Source organism: Canis lupus, chromosome 2 (assembly GCF_003254725.2).
Source record: "Canis lupus dingo isolate Sandy chromosome 2, ASM325472v2, whole genome shotgun sequence".
Lineage (NCBI taxonomy): Eukaryota > Metazoa > Chordata > Mammalia > Carnivora > Canidae > Canis > Canis lupus.
In genome coordinates, this window is record NC_064244.1 from 73,828,080 (window position 1) to 73,845,955 (window position 17,876).

The window sequence follows — 17,876 nt, forward strand, 5'->3', positions numbered from 1 at the left end:
AGCCCTCGCCCTCTCCACAAAGCCAAGGACAGATGCTGCTCGGCACCATGGGGGGCAGAGCAAGCTCGCTGGGAGCTCCCTGAGCCAAGATTTTAGAGGGAATGGGGCAACGAGGGGGGATGGGAGGAAGAGCTGTACTGAGCACTTACCCCCGCTTACATTTCTTGTAGACTTTGTAAATGTTCTCTTCGGGGAACCCATACTTCTCAGAGATCTGGAAGAGAACAGTAGGGGATTTGTTGTCTGCTGCCCAAACTGGACCTATTCCAGCCTCTTCTACTGTAATCTTTTTATTTCCTGATTATAAAAGTAACATATGTCCATACTGTGGAGAAATACAAAGAAAAAAATAATACAATTGTCCATAATCCTGTTTCCAAGAGGTAAACATCTGGGTGCCCTCTTTCCCATCTTTTGGCCATGGGTGCAGATTTTTTGTATTCCCCATACATAGCTTTATATAACTTTTTTTTTTACTTCATGTTGCATGTTATAAGCCTTCCCGCATCACGACAAACTCTTGACGGACTGCACGTTTAGTGGGTGTAAAATATCCCAAAGAGTATCCACCAGGTCCTCCAACCCCTGCCTCAAGTCAGACCCAACATCGTTCCAGTGCTGAGGGTGCCCCACTCACCAGCTGCCGACTATGGGCAAACCAGAGGCAGAGATGGGCATCGCCCCTACCCGTAGGGCTACTGGAAGTGACTAAACTGGCCCATAAAAAGCATTTGGGGCAGTTCCTGGCCTGCAGACCTCCACAGAGAGTCAGTGCTGTTCTCTTAGAAGGGGGGCACTGGATGCTCCTGCCCTGCGGTGAGGGGGATCACCCAGATATTGTCCCCTTAGAGGCAAGAATTACTAACCCCATTGGGTGGTTGAGGGTGCCCAGCTCCACGAATATAAACCGTGCACCCAGGGCCCAGCCAGATCCCGGGTTTCCTGCCCCGTCACATCCCAGAACACTGGTGTTCGTTCTGCGGACAAGGAACCCCCAGCTTGGAGGTCCGTGAGTGGCCTGCCTGAGCTCGCACAGCCAGAGCCAGCTCACTTCTCCCCAGGCAGCCAGAAGTTTCCTCTAGGGCAGACAGACTCAGTCTGGTCCCAGTTCCACCACCAGGAGTGCAGACTCTGAGCAAGTCACTTGACTTCGCTGAGCCTCAGCGTCCCCATTTGTAAAACAGGAGCAAGCATAAGATGTCCACGCAGCGTGGTTCAGCCCAGGAGCTGAGAAGATGAAGCGAAGGCCCAGCCTGTGTCTGTGCCCTGGTGAGAGGCTCAGTCAGAGGGTGCCGTCTGGCGTGACTGGCCGCCTAGAAGCAGCAGCGAGCCTTAGACCGAAGGCTTCAGGCTGAGGTGGTCCTCTCAGGCCTTTTAGGAAGAGGATCAGGCTCAGCTGCTTGGTTATTCTCGGTCCTGACAGAGATCCCTCCAAGGCAGGAAAGTCCTTATTCTACTTGGATGGCGACATGGCTGGAAGCTACCAGGAGGAAGATCTCAATTCAACCTAAAGAAGGACTTAGGAACTTTCTAAACATAAGTTGTACGAAGACAGCATGGGCTGCCCCGTGTGGTGGTGAGCTCTCCATCCCTGGAAGTAGGCAAGTCAAGAGTGGGTACCCCTTTGGAAGAGCTGCTGGGGAGAGAGCTCAAATACCAGATGGGGACCCTTTTAGGTCTATCCAACCCAAGGATTCCGAGTCCATGTTCGAGTGACATTAATGGCTGGTGTCAATCAATCAGAGCAGATGATCCATGAGGGACCAGAAGGGCACAGCAGAGTGGAGAGAGCTTGGGCTGGACTGCAGCTCTGTTACCTTAGCCGCTGTGGCAGGTTGCCTGATGGCGAGAAGGCTGTTTTCTCATGGAAATGAACAGATAATAATCGTAACCACTTTTCGGGGTTGTTCAGAGAATATGGAGAGCTAGCAAATGCAGCGCGCCTGACAAAATGCCTGGCCTGTAGTGGGTCTTTAGTAAAAGGTAGCTGGAGTTACTACGGGGTTCATTTTCTCTTCCCCAGCCCACCATCTTGGAACCTTCTGGCTGTCCCGTTGGTTCAACCTTTAAGCCCCCCTGGCCCTGGCGGAGGCTTGTGTTTGCTCAGTTTCTAGCTGAGCCACAAAGCTGCTGTGGGTTGCATTCAGAGTCGTTTCACCCACTCTCTGGCAGTTTGGGGGGTTGGGGAAGGTCTCCTTGCCCGAACACCACTTTGTGCCACCCCCACCAGTGCCCCCCAGCCAACCACGAGCTGGAGGAATGAGGCCCCCCGGAAAAGAAAAAAAGAGTGTCTCTGGGGCCTGGCCTTTTTGGGTTTCATTCCCATTAAAACAGAAACAGGTTTGCAAAGCCAACAAAAAGCTCTGGCCTGTCAGACAGCAGCCATCAGATTAAGGAGGATTTATGGTGTGTGTGACTCCCAGGGTGGAGCCAGGGCTCTGGCTGGGAGATAACATCACAGAGGCACGCCCCCACCAGCCAGGCCTGGGGGTGCCCCCCCACAATGGGGTGGGACAGGTGGGCCATTGGAAAGCCAGGGTTCCGGCATATTCCTCCTCAGTGCCTTCCTGCGGGAAGTCAAAACTGTGTGGTGAGGAGTAGGGGACAGGAGCGCAGAGCAGGGTCTGGCCGGGGTGGGGGGCGTGGGCCACAGAGCCTCTTACCGCATTCCTCAGCCCCTTGAGGTCCGGTGTCTTCAACATGAGGGCATCAAACACCTCCTCGGTCTCCCTTCGCACGTACAAGAGAACTGAGAGGCAGAGGAGTGGCTTTTAGCGGCAAGGGGAGGACAAAGGAGCCCGGGAACATCCAGGGGGTGGGGGAGGCTTCAAAAATATTATGTTTAACAGAAAATCAATTTCTGCAGAAAGGGCAAATCCTTGCTGAGGGTCTGTGCCCAGATGGGAACTACCACCCAGCTCTGCGGGTCCCACTCGGGCCTGCTCGGACTGTGCCCATTCGGGCAGGATGGAATCCCTGCTCTATTGCCTGCCAGCTAGGCGACCTTGAAGGTAGTTTTCCATCACTGAGCCTCACTTTATCCAAATGGGAAATGGAGGTGGCCCCACCCTCTGTTTCAGAGTTGTGGGGGAACTAGGGACAGGATGTCTTAAACACCAAGTGTGGTACAAGGCTCAGGTCAAGGTTGCTGGAAGCTTTTGATCTTAGCTCTTGGTTTCTTCTTGATAATCAGCTGCAGCCCTCCGAGGTTTGGGCATGTCCCCCTCCCCCAGGAAGTCACAGATTTAGGCTGTTAAAGCCAGAAAGCCAGGAATGGAAACCCAACTCTGTTCCCACCTGCTGTAGAGAATGGGGGGGGGGGGGGGCTTGCCCAAAATAATGAACCCGTTGCCTCTGCCAGAGGAGGCATAAGCCCACCGGCTCCATGGACATCTCTCCAAGCACCCCGGGTGCCCTGCGGACCCCCACCCCACCCTCCAGCCTTGGACCCACTCCCGCTCTGAGGAGCAGCCCCTTGTGCCCTCTGTTGGGACGGGTGCTGCCCTGGCTGCGTGGGCCAGGATGGGTGTTTGAGGCTTTGGGGCAGGCCTCACGGGGAGCTGGGGGCTACGTGGTGGGCTCAGGGAGCGGATGAGCTGGGAGGGAGGGTACCTCTTTGAAGATCGTCTTCCTTGGCCTTTTTGGAGGGCAGAGGCTCAAACTCCTCAGCGAAGGGTGAGCAGGTGCGCTTCAGAGGCAGCCTGGGGGTGGTGGGCGACAGGGAGAGGCTCATAAGGAACCCGGGGGGATCCCAGAGTCCAAAGGGGCCCCAGAGGTGCAGAAGGTCCCATGAGGGCAGGCCCAAAGCAGCGGGATGGCGGGGGAAGCAGCAGGTTCTGGAGTTGGGACTGCCTGGGTTCAAACCCCACTCGCTAGCCAGGCGACTTGGGGTGAGTCTCTTAGTCCCTCAGTGTCCCCATCTATAACACGGGGTGACAGTAAGGTAATGATGACAATACTTCATAAAGCTGGTGAGGCTGCAGGAGATCATGCAAACTGCTTTTAGAGCCGCACGTGGCGCACAGTGGGCTTTGGTGAATGCAGACTATTGTTTCACCATCAACACGATTCTTTTTAGAAAGAATCCACTTGGATGTGAGGTGGGGAAAGGGGGCAGGGATGTGGGGTTCAGAGTAGGGCAGACTCAGGTTCCGGCCTGCCGACGCTACATAAGCCCTGTGTGAGCTTGGTCAAGTCACTTCACGTCTCTGAGCCTCTGGTCCTGGTCCCTCAGGTAGAGCAATAACCCCTACTTGCCTGACCCCACTGGGGGCTGTGGTGAGGGGATAAGTGACCCCATTTGGTGTGAAAGCACCTCAGGAAAAGTACCCCTGGTTTACAGGGGAAGGCACTGAGATCAACAACAAACGAACTTTCTTAAGTGCTTTCCCTTTCATCACTGCCTCAGGCCACACTCCCCCTGGGATATGCTCCCCTCACACAGATCTCTAGGCTGAGGGAGAGAAGGACTTGAGCAGAGAGGCACCAGGCCCCTCGCCCGGCCCCTGGAGTCTGGGAGGCAGCCCCGAGGGGCTGTGTGCTGACCCCCTGTCCAGCCCTGCAGCACACCGTCCCCAGACGTCCTCCAAATCTGCACTACCATCTCCAAGGCTGCTTCTTTCTCTTTTTACAAGCATGTGTCCCGCCAGAGATTCGCCAACTTTTCACATAAAACCAACTCATAAAATCGCAGGCAGTTTCAGTGGGAAAGGAGCGGGAATCTAGCTGGGGGGTTAGGGGCAGAGTCTCATGGCTGCTTCCCCGGCACCCAGTTGCCCAGTTCCTGGCTTGGGGGGCAGCACAAGCTGTAGGGGGCCGGGCGGGGGTGGAGGGTGAGGAGGCCCTTAGCTGCTTCTCTCTGTACCTGCTGGAGCTGCTCTGACCCGCCGAGGGCACAGCCTGCAATAAAAAGGAAAGACATTGTCCATCATGTGCAGGAAGATGAGGGGGGCCCCCCTGCTGCTGGAGGCTCTCTTGGGGGAGGGGGCACAATCTTTACGGCAGGGAGATGCAGCTGCAGGGCCTTTCCAGCCCATTAAGTCCTCTTAAGTGAGCTGAAAGATTGAGCCAAAAGGCAGCATCCAGCCCAGGTAGAAGGAGTCAGGGCCTCAGGGAACACAGATGGGGCTGAGGAAATGCGGCAAACTCCAGGAGCCCCAGCTCGCCCAGAAGGGCCAGGACCGCACACCGTCCTGCAGCCCTGGGAGCCTGCGCACCCGGGGAGAAGCGGAGGACGGGACAGGGCCCTCTCTGGCACCCTCCTGTGCACCCGGCACTCTGCGCCTGGTGCAGTCATTACCAGTCTCATGAGCGGAGGCCACCAGGCCTGCCCAAGAGGCCCCCTCCCTCCGCACCAGCACACCATGGCAGGGAGGCCAAGGCAGGATTCAGACCCCATCCCCCAACCAGGCTCCCAGGGGCAAACCCTCATGTGCCTCCCTCTTCTTCCCCACAGAGCAGCTGTCAGACTGGGCACAGGGCCCTTAATCCCAAGAGGGCAGTCATCTCTGGCAGGGAGAGACACCGGGGTAGGCAGCCACTGACCATGAGGCCACAGCAGCACTTCGGGGAGGATGGCCGACACAGGCCACCTCAGCACTGGCTGCTCTGTCCATTCCGTAATCTCTTACTGTTTGAAGTCACTGCACTGGGCACATCCTGGACAGCAGGAGCTATTTCTGCAAACATTCCTACCTACACGGGGGCCCGGGGGAGGACCTCATCGGAAGGAAAATCTACTAAATTGTTTAATGTGGAAGCAAATGACCACACAAGCTCTGGAACCCTGATTCCCCCACTGACTTATTGTGAGGCCTTATCTGGAACGTGGAGGGCCAGCAGAGTCCATCTCAAAGGATGGCTCCCAGCCTGAGAGGTGGTGTAGCTATGGTTGAGGAGCTCGGTCGGCTTCTGAAGCCAAGGTGCCTGGGTCCAAACCCCAGCTCTGCCGCCTACTGGGTGGTTTGGTCTCTGTGCTACAATGTCCCCCCTCAGAAATCCGGGGGAATGAGAGTTTCCACCTCGTGGGGAGGTAGGGAGGGTGAGAGCAGGTGGTGCACGGGAAGCATCGAGAACAGTGCCTGGCGCAAAGTGGGCGCTCACAATTGCTCCCGGGACCACCACGGCCCACCAGCTTTGATTCAGCCGCCATCTAACTTGGGGCTCGGACATCAGAAACCTCCACGTGCGCTCCAGGCATGAATGTTTCTTCATGACCACCTTCTCTTCACAGTAGAAAAGGTCACTAACATTGTCTGAACATGTGTACGTTTTTTAATCCCATGGGATTCGATAAGAGCATTTTCATGTTGATGTAAAAAAAACGTCGGGCCCTATACACGCTCTGTCGGCCTGTAGCAGCTGAGCGGCAGGTGCTCCGGGCCAGCCCACGTGGAGCAGCCCCCACCCGGGGCCCGAGACCCTCCTCGGCCCAAGGCCCTCACCCCTCCAGGACGCTGCAGGCCGGAGAAGTGCACGTGGGGGATGAACAGCACCGGTGGCGTCTCCAGGTCAGCCTCAGGCCGCAGATACGTGGTCTCATTGCCCCGGAAGCCCGACAGCAGGCAGCCCTTGATGCCTGATGGGAGGAGGAAGGCACTGCGTCTGGGGCCCTCCGTTCATGCCCCTAACCTCCGCCCTGTCATCTCCTTCCACCCTGTTGTCCCAGGCCAGCCCAGCCCCTGGCCTGTCTCCACTGACCACTGCTGCTGGAGTCTGGGCATTTGACCTTCCTCCGGAACTGCTTCCGCTCATCATCCCGCATTTTCCTTTCAGCTCCCTGTGGGGAAGAGGGGGAAGGGGGTCATCACGGGTCTTGGCAGGGGCTGGCTGCCTCATGTCTTAAATATGGGCCAGCCTTCCGGGGCTGCCAGCCTTCTAGAGCTGCTTCCCCGCCAGCCTGAGACCAGGAAACAGGGAGTAGCAGCGCCCAGCCCGCCCAGGCCCTGTCTGAGGTCAGATGGGCCATGAGAGAGAGACAGACGTGGAGAGAGGGGCACAGGCAGAGACACAGGGAAGAGGGACGAGAAGAAGAGAAACACGAGGCAGACACACAAAGACGGTGGAGAGAGATTCAGAGAGATCTAGAAGTAGATCTTCCGAAGGTGGCAGAGAGGAGATGGCAGTGCCGAGATGGAGGAGGATACGCCTGGAGGCCCAGACGCACAATGACCAGCTCACGGGAGCAAGACGCTTGGAGAGCGAGAGAGCGAGAGCGAGAGCGAGAGCGAGAGAGAGAGAGAGAGAGAGAGCGCGAGAGGGAAAGAGAAAGAGGAAGAGGGGGGAGAGGAGGGGGAGAGAGCGAGAGGGAGAGAAAGAGGAAGAGAAGGGGAGAGAGAGAGAGGAAGAGGGAGAGCGAGAGAGAGAGAAAGAGAGTGCTCAAGACAGAGCAAGAGCGAAAGAGAGAGCAAGAGAGGGAGAGCAAGAGTGAGAGCAAGAGAACGAGAGAGAGCAAGAGAGTGAGAGCGAGAGAGTGAGCTTGCCAGAGAGAGAGAGAGAGAGTAAGAGAGCGAGAGAGAGCGAGAATGAGAGAGTGAGAGTGAGAGCAAGAGTGCGAGAGAGCGCTCGAGAGAGCAAGAGAGAGAGAGAGAGAGAGGAGAGGGAGAGTGAGAGAGAGCAACGGACAGGCCCTGCATGGTGGGGAGGCCCCACAGGCGGGGGGTGGGGGGGTGGGGGGGGGGCTGTCCTGCTCCCTCCCGGGGCCCAGCTGAGGGTCTGTCCCCCCCCCTCCCCAGCTACCTTGTCACAGAAGATCTTGATCTGACAGACAGCCCGGTGCACCAGGCGCTCAGCGCCCGAGCCACAGTCATAGGTGTCGATCTGCAGGTTCAGGGGGACGCCCTTCACCCCCTTCTGCGAGGAGAAGTCTGTGCTGAGGCAGTTGACACCAATAAACACCTGGGGACGGCAGCGGAGCTGGATGAACAGCGGGCCCGGGGGTGCCCTGCGGCCCTGCGACCCCCCGCCAGGGCCCCAAGGCACCCGGCCCCACCTATATCGCCACCTCGCAGGCTGGAGCCCAGGCTCTGGAGCGGGCCCCCGCGAGGTTGCCGAGGGCAGCCCAAAGGCTCAAGGCCCGGCAGGGAGATGGTCCTTCCGTGGCTTTGATGCAAGTCCGGAGCCTCCTTTGCCACTCAGAGTGAGGAGGCAGAGAGCCAGAGCCCGGAAGACCGCCTTCCTGCTGGCCACGAGCCACAAGGGTGAGACCCTGGACCTCAGCACCCTCGACCCCCAGCTCCAGCCATCACTGGACCTGTCACCCCCATTTTACAGCCAAGGAAACAGGGGCGCTAAGCAGGTGTGACCTGCTGAGGTCTCCACAGGGAGGCAGGCAGGGTGGCAGTGCAGAGTGGGCCCGGACATGGGGCCCCCCAGACTCGGGATGGGAAGTCACGTGGCTTTAGACCAGCGCTTTAGCCTCACGGAGCCTCTGTTTCCTGATCTGCAAAACAGGGATGATGAAACCTACCCCATGTGGCTGTGAGGGTGCGTGGAGCACCTAGTGGGCTTGGCACGCAGTGACCTGCTGTGGGGATGGGACAGCTGGAGTCTCACCCCAAAGCCCAGGCCCAGCTGATGGCAGTCTGGGCAGAGTCTCAGCTGGGATTCCCTGGCAAGCTCACCTGGTGAGCATCTACCTGACTGGCTCCTCCACAGGGTGCCAGGGCCAGACCCCACTCCCGACTGGCCACCGTTCTTTGGGACATTTCCCTTGGAAATGACCCTGACCTGCACAGGTAGGGGTGGGGTGCGGTGCCTGAGCAGACCCCCTTCCTTCCTGGGCTGTGGGGGCCAGGCCCCCAGGCGCATGCCAGACATACCTCCCCCTCAGCCAACTCAGCCCTAATGCAGCTCCCACCCTGCTCACACCTGAGAAAGACCCACGCCTCGGGGGCTTAAGGGGCTGTGAGAAAATCCCAACCGAAACCCACCTCTCCCTTCCTACGAAACTCTCTCCCCGCCTCCCTGCACTGGGGGCCCCAGCTCCTCCTCCAGCCCCTGGCATCTGTTTGAATAATAATAATCCCTCACTTTTGTGCCTCCCTTTGTGTTTTCAGAGCCCCTTCGGCTCTATTTTCTCCAGGCAGCCTAGATGGCTCCGGCTCCATGAGGCAAGCCGGGAGACAGACAGAGTCTAGCTCCCCAGCTTGTCCAGGCCAGAAATGCCCTTGCCAGGAGCTGGGCCCAATCCTGGTCTGAAAGGGTAGGCCTGGCCCAAGGAGGCAAAGGACAGGCCCAAGGTCACCCAGCCCGGGGCTCTCAGACTAGTGCCCCTTCACAACACCAGCTCTCCAAACAGAAAACCAAGGCACGGAGAGGTCCAGAAGCACATGGCAAGTTGGCCTTAGGCACTAAGCGGCTGGTATGAAAACAAGTCACCAGAGGCTCCACTTTCAGGCCTCTTGGACGGGTCTGGCACTGTGCCCATGTCTGAGACATACATGAGCCCATGGAATCTTTACCACAACCCCAGGAGACAGACTATTGTTTCCTTCTTTTGGACGCAGGAAGTGATATGACTGAGATTTCGGCCTCCTCTACCAGACTCCAAATACTCCTCCTGCAACACTGACTGGCCTGCAAGCCAGGAAACCTGGTGTCATCGGTGGCTGGCTGTGTGACCTTGCATGAGGCTTGGTTTTCCCATCTGGTGAATGGGTGGATCTGATTAATAACAATAGCCACTACTGCTATGCCAGGCTGTGCTCTACCTTTTACTTAACTCACATGATCCTCAGGTGAACCTCTCAGTCGGCGCTATAATTGCACCCAATTTTACAGCCAAGGCACTGGTCCAAGGTCACAGGGCTGGACATAGGCCTAGCCTTTCTGGAAGCCTGTGCTTCTTCCCTACTCCTTATCCTGCCTCCTCCATGGGTGCTCTTATCAGGGGAGCTGCCACAATCCCAGATCCCCCCCCAGGGGAAATCCAAGGGACCCAGCTCCATCACAGCTACGCACTCACCTTGGCCTCCTCGTTGACATTCCACACAAAGGACAGCGCGTTATAGGCCACCTCCTCAATGTGCTGCACAGTGTTGAAGTTTTCTTTGCAGTCAGCTGGGAAGCACAGGAGACCAGATGGAGAGTCAGGAGGAGAGGGATTTGGGGACACGCTGGGGAGGAGGCATTCAGGAACCAGGCCTGGTTCTCCGCAGGGATTCGGGCCCTCTCCCCCAAGAACCATGCTTCAATCTGGGAGGGGGAACTGATTGTTATGCCCTGGGTTACAAATGGGAAAACTAAGATCCAGCCTGGGAAACAGATTTGCCCAAACCCCACAGAGAATCCCTAACTTTGACAAGTAGGCCAGGGCCCTCATCAGTTTCGGGTGAAGATTAGAGTCTTCATCGGGATTGTGACTGAGGAGATCTCCCACTAGTAGAAGGAGTAAGAGCAGTGGTGGTGGTAGTAACGGTAGTAGCAAGGGCAGTGATGCCAGGACTGAGCTATCAGACGGCTAGCGAGCAAACAGCACAGCTGCCACCACTTACTGAACTTCACGATGGTGAGCCCCCAGTTAATCCTCACAATGACCCTATGACTGACTGTTCAGTTTACAAAATGAAAAAAAAAAAATGAAGCTCAGAGAGGTCTGGTCACTTGGACAGGGGTCACACAGCTTTAAAAAAAAAAAAAGGTACAGCATGGACTGGAGCTCAGCTTTGGCCTCTGAACACAGGCTCCTACCCACTTGCTATGTGGCCTCTCAGACAAGCCATCGGATCGCCCTGATTCAGAGCATGCTGTCCAGTATGTGTGACTCTGAGACTGAAGAAACAGCCCTGTAAGCAGGCAGGGCAGCTGGCCTCATTCCATTTGACAGCCAAAGAAACTGAGGCTCAGAAAGGGGCAGTGACACAGGTCACACTGTCAGAAAAAGAGTGATGGAGCCAGAACCTGGAGGCCCAAGGGTGGGCTGTGACTCCTACACATCCCAGGGCCTGGGACAGGGATAAGATGGCACCCGTGCCCCTTCCCTGTGTCCCCTACCTGCTGACAGAGCCCTGGGTTCCAGCTCCAAAGCAGAACTGCTGTCCTTCAAACCTGCTAAGTCACTGGGGCCACTCTGTTGTCTTTTGCATTTGTGTCTCAATTGGCTAAGCTCCCCATGGGGATAAGCAGGCCAGCATCCCAGGGGTCTTTTTATCGGATACTGCTGAGGTCTCTAGAGCACTGTTTACCCCAAAGCAACATAGAAAAGAGGTCACCGCTTCCAGCCAACAGATGCAAATCCCTGCAAAGCCTACAGTGTATGGCCTGGAGACAGGGGCCAGGCGGGTGGCTGGGGTCAGAACTAAATCCTACAGAGACCACAGAGGACTGGGACAAAAAGACCTGATTGGGGCATGTGTGAGTGTGTGTGTGTGTGTGTGAGAGAGAGAGAGAGAGACAGAGACAGAGACAGAGACAGAGACAGAGACAGAGAGAGACAAGAAAGAGACAGGGAGACACATGGAGACTGGGCTGGGGCCTGGTGGGGCTCTTACCCACGTCGATGACACGCTGCTTGGCGGTGGGTTGCCGGGAATGCCAGTGCTTCCAAAAGCGCAGCTGCTCCGCCGGGACTTTCTCATTGTCAAACACAACCATCACCACACTCTGCAAGCACAGCAGCCACCATGACCCCGGCCTCAGGAGAGGCCCAGGCAGTCCCCGTCGCTTCCCAGAGCCCTAGTCCAGGGCCTCTGCCCCCCTACTCCCTAGGGTCTCCATCAGGCAGGGCCAGCCCCACCACTATACCCCCATCCCAGGCTGCTCCAGGCACAACATACCTTGACCTTGTTGGAGGACAAGGCGAGGCCTTTGCCACCTGCAGGGGTCCGCAGAGTGATGGGATAGAACTGGCCCTTGTTGAGATAGGCCATAGGCGACTCCCCAGACTTGATGTGGATGGCTTTGGGGGAGCCCAGGGTGTACTCAAAGTCACTGCAGGGAGGAGAAGGGGAGGACAGTGAGGCTGTGCTCCCAGGCAGGGGGGTCCCAGAGGGCAGCGGGGCAGGAAGCCTGAGGCTGTGCTGTGCAGTCACTCTGTGACTCCAGGAAATCATTCTACCTCCCTGGGCCTCCATTTCCACATTTTTGGAGTTTCTATTTGATGGTTTCCTTGAGCCACAATCCTGCTGAATGACAAATCATGGAAACCAGAGAGACCCTGAGGGGTGACAAAGCCATAGGGGAGAAGGAGGGCCACAGAACCTCAGCTTTTTAATGGGCTCTGAGCTCCCTGTCACAGCCCAAGAAAAAAAAAGTAGAAATTAGTCTCTCTCCTTTCACATGCCTTCACTCCTGTCTTTTCATTTGTTGATGATGCCTGCTCTGGGGACACTGTGAGGCTCTGTCTGTAGCCTCTGTCTACCATCTAAGTGGCCAAGGTTCCAGAAGGCCTGAGTTACCTCTTGGGGCTGGGATAGTCCTCTGGACACGGGGGCTCTGGGGACGTTTTCAGGATGTCTGGGAAGAGCAGCGACTGCAGAGAAACACAATTCAGAGAATAAATGGCCACATTCAGGCTGCTGGGGCCTCATTCCATGGCTGTCACATACAGTGGTGTAGGTTATGCAGTACACAACTAAGGCAACAGTACATGGCAGACCTGCCTCTGCTCTAGGACATTTCATCCCATGGATTCCAAACCTCTGACCTCCTCACTGTCTTCTCTCCTTCTGCACATGCATGCACATATCCAGGGAGGCTGTGAGGGGTATGGGCACAGGCCCTCACCTCCTGTGGGTCATCTTTGAAGGTGCTGTCAGGCTGCCAGCGCTGTGTGGGTGGCACCCCATGAATGCTCTCAAACAAGGAGTTGAGGGAGCTGTTATCGTACATATCACTGGTGGGCAGCAGGTAGCTGTCCACAGAGCCAGCTTCCAGCTTGCTGGGGCCAAGGGGAGCTGCCTTGCCCGGAGTGGGCATGGTCCCCTCCAAACTCATCAGGTTATTCTTCTTGAGACCCTCTGGGTACTCTGGGGTTCCAGACACATTCTCTGTCAGGAATTTCATAAGATGCGTGGGGCTTTCAAGGGGAGCGAGGTCCATCTCATAGTCCATGCCATGGTAGTACCTGGGGAGAGAGGAGGGCTGAGTGAGTGCACCTCTTCTCTCTGAGGGGCAAGGAGGTCCTTGGTGGGATTGGAGGGTGACCATCACGCTGACACACTGACCTCCTTTAATCCAATGTAAATGTTAGATCTTCCCAACATGCATGAAGCAAGACATGTTACTATTAACAGGCCAGTTTGTCTCGGGGATGGGCACGGAGAGGATGTCAAGAATGGAATAAGGTATAGGCTCAAGGTTGAGGGGAAAAACAAATGCTTTATCTTTTATAGCACTTGGTAATTTCAAAAACTAAAAGTTTATTTATTTCTTATCCAGAGTCAAAGGTCCCCATCCTAAAACAACTGTACTGAGTCGTCCACTGTGTGTGTGTGTGTGTGTGTGTGTGTGTGTGTGTGTGTGTCTGGGGGTGGTTAATGGTTATTATAGTGAACAGTACATTAATATATGTCGAGAAAAAGGTCTAGAAGGATACACTCCAACTGTTAAGGTGGAGCAGGCAGGGAAGTAGCTACAGGGAAGTTTTACTTTCTACTTTCTACATTTCTATAGAGTTTGAGTATTATATAACAAACAGGTATTACTTTTGTAATCAGAAAAGCTTAACATTTTAAAAAATTAGTTTTCAGAAGAGCCCCACGCACAGCCCTACTGTTTCTAGCATGGAGGGGCCCTGGGCCGGCTGCAAGAGCCAGAATGCCTGCCTTAGCAGTCTGGATTTTCTGGAAGGCAGAGATAAGCCCAGGAGGTTTCCCAGGAGAGGCCCTACAGGGTTGGCAGGTGGGGAGGGGCAGGGAGGGAAGAACAGAGAAAGGGCAGGGTCCCTCTAGTGCGCATCTGGCCCTGAGCATGGCCTGTGGTGCCTGCTAGGAGGAGGGGAACATTAGTGCCTCAAGGCACCAATGCCCGGCAGAGGCCCAGAGAGCCAGAGGAAGAAGTATGGGAAGCCAGGTGTCTGTCCCCTCCCCCAGGCCAGGTCTCCCTCCCCTTGAGGCTGCAGGGAGGAGGGTTTTGGAGTCTGGACAGAAAAGCTGCCTTTGGGGTTTTTCCTGGACCATGGCTTTGAAGTTTGTTTTCAGTAAATTCTAACCCACATGGCCTGCAGGCCTCATTGGTGTGCTGTGTGCGCACCCATTCAAGTGTAGCAGGGTCTCATTGTGACTTGGTGGGCCCTAGTCTCTTGCCTTCACAGGCTCCTTCCTTCATAAAAAAAATAGTTTAAAACACCTTTTACAGTTGCATTGGTGTAAAAATAGATGTAATCCATGTTGGATCATATTCATTGTTTTCTTATGATTTTAAGATAAATTCTAACACTTTCACAGGCCCCTAAGAGTCGTGGGCCCTGGGCACTGAGCCTTCTATGCCCGATGGTCAGAGCCCAGAGGTGAAAGTGAGGATGAGGGAAGGGGCCGAGATGGTGGTAGGGCGAGCCTCACCTCTTTCCTTGGTCATTCCGGCCCCCAGTGCAGGAGGACAGGATCCGCTTCTCCTTGGGGCCCTGAGTGGAGAGGAAAGCAGGATTTATGCATTTATGGACAGATCAGCCCCCTCCAGCAGACTTGGCCAGACAGAGGAGCTACCTTGGTCCCTGGGAGAAAACCTTCTGGTCCTGCCAATTGGCAGACCAGCATTTAGTCTAAGTCCCAAGTTAGAGAGTGGAAAGAAGTACCCCAAGATGAGCACTTAGGCATCAGAGAATTTGAAGTCGGGCAGATCTGCCCTAAGATCTAACTTCACCACTTAAGAGTGCTGTGTGACTCTGAATCAATGACTGTACCTTTCTGAGATTCATTGTCTTCGTATGGCAAGTGGGGGATTAGAATACCTATGTCAAGAGTATTGTGAAGATTTATTGGTAAAAATAATGCTCCCTGGTTTTTATTTTTTTATTTTTTTAAAAGATTTATTTATTTGAGAGAGAGAAAATCTCCAGCAGACTTCCTAATGAGTGTAGAACCTGATGTGGAGCTCAATCCCACGACCCTGAGATCATGACCCGAGCCAATTTCAAGAGTCGGATGCTTAACCAATTGAGCCACCGGGCACCCCTCAAATCTCAGGCACACCCTTAAATCTCCAATTTAATCTCTATACCACTCTGCGATTGCTACTAATGTTATCTCCATCATATGGATGAGGAAATTGAGGCCCAGAGAGGCTCTGTTGTCTCAGTGGTTATGAGCATGGACTCTGGATCCAGATTTCTTAGCTTTAATTCCCAGATATGGTGTGGGACCACATACTGGTGTGTGACCTGGAGCAAGTCCCCTAACCTCTCTGTACCTCGTTGTCCTCATCTGTACAGCAAGGATAATAATAGTAACACTAATTCCAGAGATTGTCGTGAGTGCTTAGACCAGCACCTAGCACATGGAGAACACTATCTGGCCAGATCAGTTCTCAAACTCCCAACTCCTGCTCTCTGCCTTACTACCCACCGGGCTGCTCTGAACCCACAATGCTCTGAAATGAAGGGTGAGGGGTTGGGACAGATATGTCTCCCCAGGATGCTGTATTTCACTAAAACCACTACAAGTGTCACCTCCAGAAACTGTTCCCATCGTCTTGGCCCTGGGAGTGGCCCTTTGCCTAGGAAGATGGTGCCAGATTTTACATTATGCTCCAACCAAGCTGTAAATCCCAGGCTGGGGGTTAAATCCAGGCCTAGGATTCTGGCTCCCACCATGTCTCCAACCTGAGGCAGTCAATTTAAATTTCTTTTCCATCAGCCTGGGCCAAACGCTACCAGCACACTATCAGCCTGCTGGGGAGGAAATAAGGTAGGGTAACTGCACCACTCCAAGGTGAAAACCAAAGCCAGAAAGAAAATTTGGGGTCTTTTCGTATCTGGGACCACACTTCCCATCCTTGGCATGTGAGTTTACACAGGCAGTGCCTTCTCCCTTAGGGTAAGGTAGATAAAATATTTCTTGGGTAAATATTGAGGGCTTATTTACAAAGTGGCTTTAAATCTTCAGGTTCAAAGCCAGTTATCTCAATAATTGGCTGTTTATGTTTCCCATTCTCAAATCTGGGAAAGTCTCTTGGAGCAATCACCCAGCCCAGGGAAAACAAGAAAGTGTACTGTCATGTGACAGTTCAGACAGATGGGTAGGGGCTGCCTGGAGTGCAGTGGAAAAAGATTCTTCAGCCTCCTGCACCCCGGTGAGCAGCCTGTAATCCATGAGCAATGTCTGGCACAGGCATGGGAAGGGGTCGGTGGCTCTGTCACTGTGTTAGGTACTTGTGGTTGCCCACTGGCAACCAGATAGGGGAGGGACTAATTTCTGTTCTCAGGTGCTGATAGTCCCCCAGAGTCAAGGCCAAGGCCCTGGAAACAATTACAGAACAATAGAGACTGTCTGTCAGGAGGTGTTAGGTTACATAGAATGGCAGCAAGGGTAGGAAGGATAGTCAGACACTCCAGAGAGGGAGAGGTGATGTGGCAGGAGAGCTTCCAAGTGAAAGTGGCCTTGAGAAGAAAAGAAAATGATTCAAGAGCAGAAGGCATGTTCTAGGTGGTGGGGTTGGGATAGGTGGGTGGGGATGACAGGGCAACTGGGATGACCTAAGGGATGGGGCAGAAAAAAGATGGCAGGTTGGGGGTGCTCCTGTGATGAGGAGTATGTGTGGCCAAGGCACTGATCCTTTAATCACTAAGCACTGAGTATGTGGCAAGCAGGATGGGGAGCTGAGGACTGAGTGATGACCACCACGTGGTTCCTGCCCTCCAAGAGCTCAGTCATGCAGGAGATGAAGAAATAAATGCACAGCAAGCAAGTTTCTAAAGACAGGGTCAAGGATAATGATGGTAGTTCTGAGGGTACCTGGGGGCACAGAATGAGAGACCCAAGAAAGCAGAATGAATGGGGTAACCTTGAAGCCGAGACCCAGAGCTGAGGGGGGGAACTTAGCCAAGGGGCGAGGGGTGGGGGGGCCAGGCAGAGGGAATGGCATGTGTGAAGACCCAGAGGAGAGAAGAAACATGGTACTGGGCTGGGGATGGGCTGCTGGGTCATGAGGACTGAGCACGAAGGCGACCATTCAGTCAGAGGGGGACACTCCCAGAGGGGGCAAATGTACCATGTAGTAGTCATAGAGGAAGCTCAGGGCGGCAACACTGTCATCGTCCCCGTTGACCCTCATCATGGCCTTCGTGGCAGCTGTCAAGGGGTTTTCCAGGTAGGTCTTCCAGGCCTCGTCCTCGCTAGTGTAGGGGAACTTCTGGAAGTTGACTGGGTCATTCTTCAGCAATCGCACAGACCTGAAGCTGGAAGATAAGTAGGGAAGGTCAAGAGGCAGGTCCATGAATGGTCAGCCTCAGGCCAGTGGCCAGGAATTCAGAGTTATCAGCTTGAAAAGTTGAAACCACTTCTTCTACCACCTTTGGGCAGCATGGGACAGTAGAATGTACCCAAACTTGGGAGCTAGATGCTTTCAGTCTCTACCTGGGGCCTCACTTCCCTCACCCACGACTCTAAGACCCTAATCCCAACCCCGCAAGGCTTCAGAGAGGATTCAGTAAAATGCTTCCACGGTAGATACTCATTCAAAGGAACTTAGCATAAGAAGGATAGGAAATCAAAAAAAAAAAAAAAAAAAAAAAAGAAGGATAGGAAATCATGACAAACAAAATTTCCAGATAACCCAGCATGAGAAGTTCCCCTGCAGACTGTGAGAGACACAGAAGGCCGGCAGCGATGCTTGCAAGTTAGGGAGTGTGGCCAGGAAGCCTATGGGCAGAGCCCCATCTTGGGAAGTGGCCTTTCTGACCAACATGGACTGTGGATGGCCCAAGCAGCTGCTCAGATGCC

General features: G+C 54.6%; 1 protein-coding gene across 4 annotated transcripts in view; it reads right to left on the reverse strand.

Moving 5' to 3' along the window:
* Positions 1–17,876, reverse strand: part of GRHL3 (grainyhead like transcription factor 3) — a 34,101-nt gene that overhangs the window by 4,816 nt on the left and 11,409 nt on the right. For all 4 annotated transcript variants that reach the window (XM_025447544.3, XM_025447545.3, XM_035713090.2 and 1 more), the window contains 14 exons: positions 17,146–17,332; positions 14,499–14,560; positions 12,724–13,063; positions 12,396–12,469; positions 11,775–11,928; positions 11,490–11,601; positions 9,965–10,059; positions 7,738–7,896; positions 6,700–6,778; positions 6,444–6,577; positions 4,865–4,899; positions 3,613–3,701; positions 2,664–2,749; positions 150–214 (listed from right to left, as the gene is read on the reverse strand). In XM_025447544.3, the coding sequence (XP_025303329.1) occupies positions 150–214; positions 2,664–2,749; positions 3,613–3,701; positions 4,865–4,899; positions 6,444–6,577; positions 6,700–6,778; positions 7,738–7,896; positions 9,965–10,059; positions 11,490–11,601; positions 11,775–11,928; positions 12,396–12,469; positions 12,724–13,063; positions 14,499–14,560; positions 17,146–17,332 (1,671 nt within the window). The remainder of the gene's footprint in view (positions 1–149; positions 215–2,663; positions 2,750–3,612; positions 3,702–4,864; positions 4,900–6,443; positions 6,578–6,699; positions 6,779–7,737; positions 7,897–9,964; positions 10,060–11,489; positions 11,602–11,774; positions 11,929–12,395; positions 12,470–12,723; positions 13,064–14,498; positions 14,561–17,145; positions 17,333–17,876) is intronic.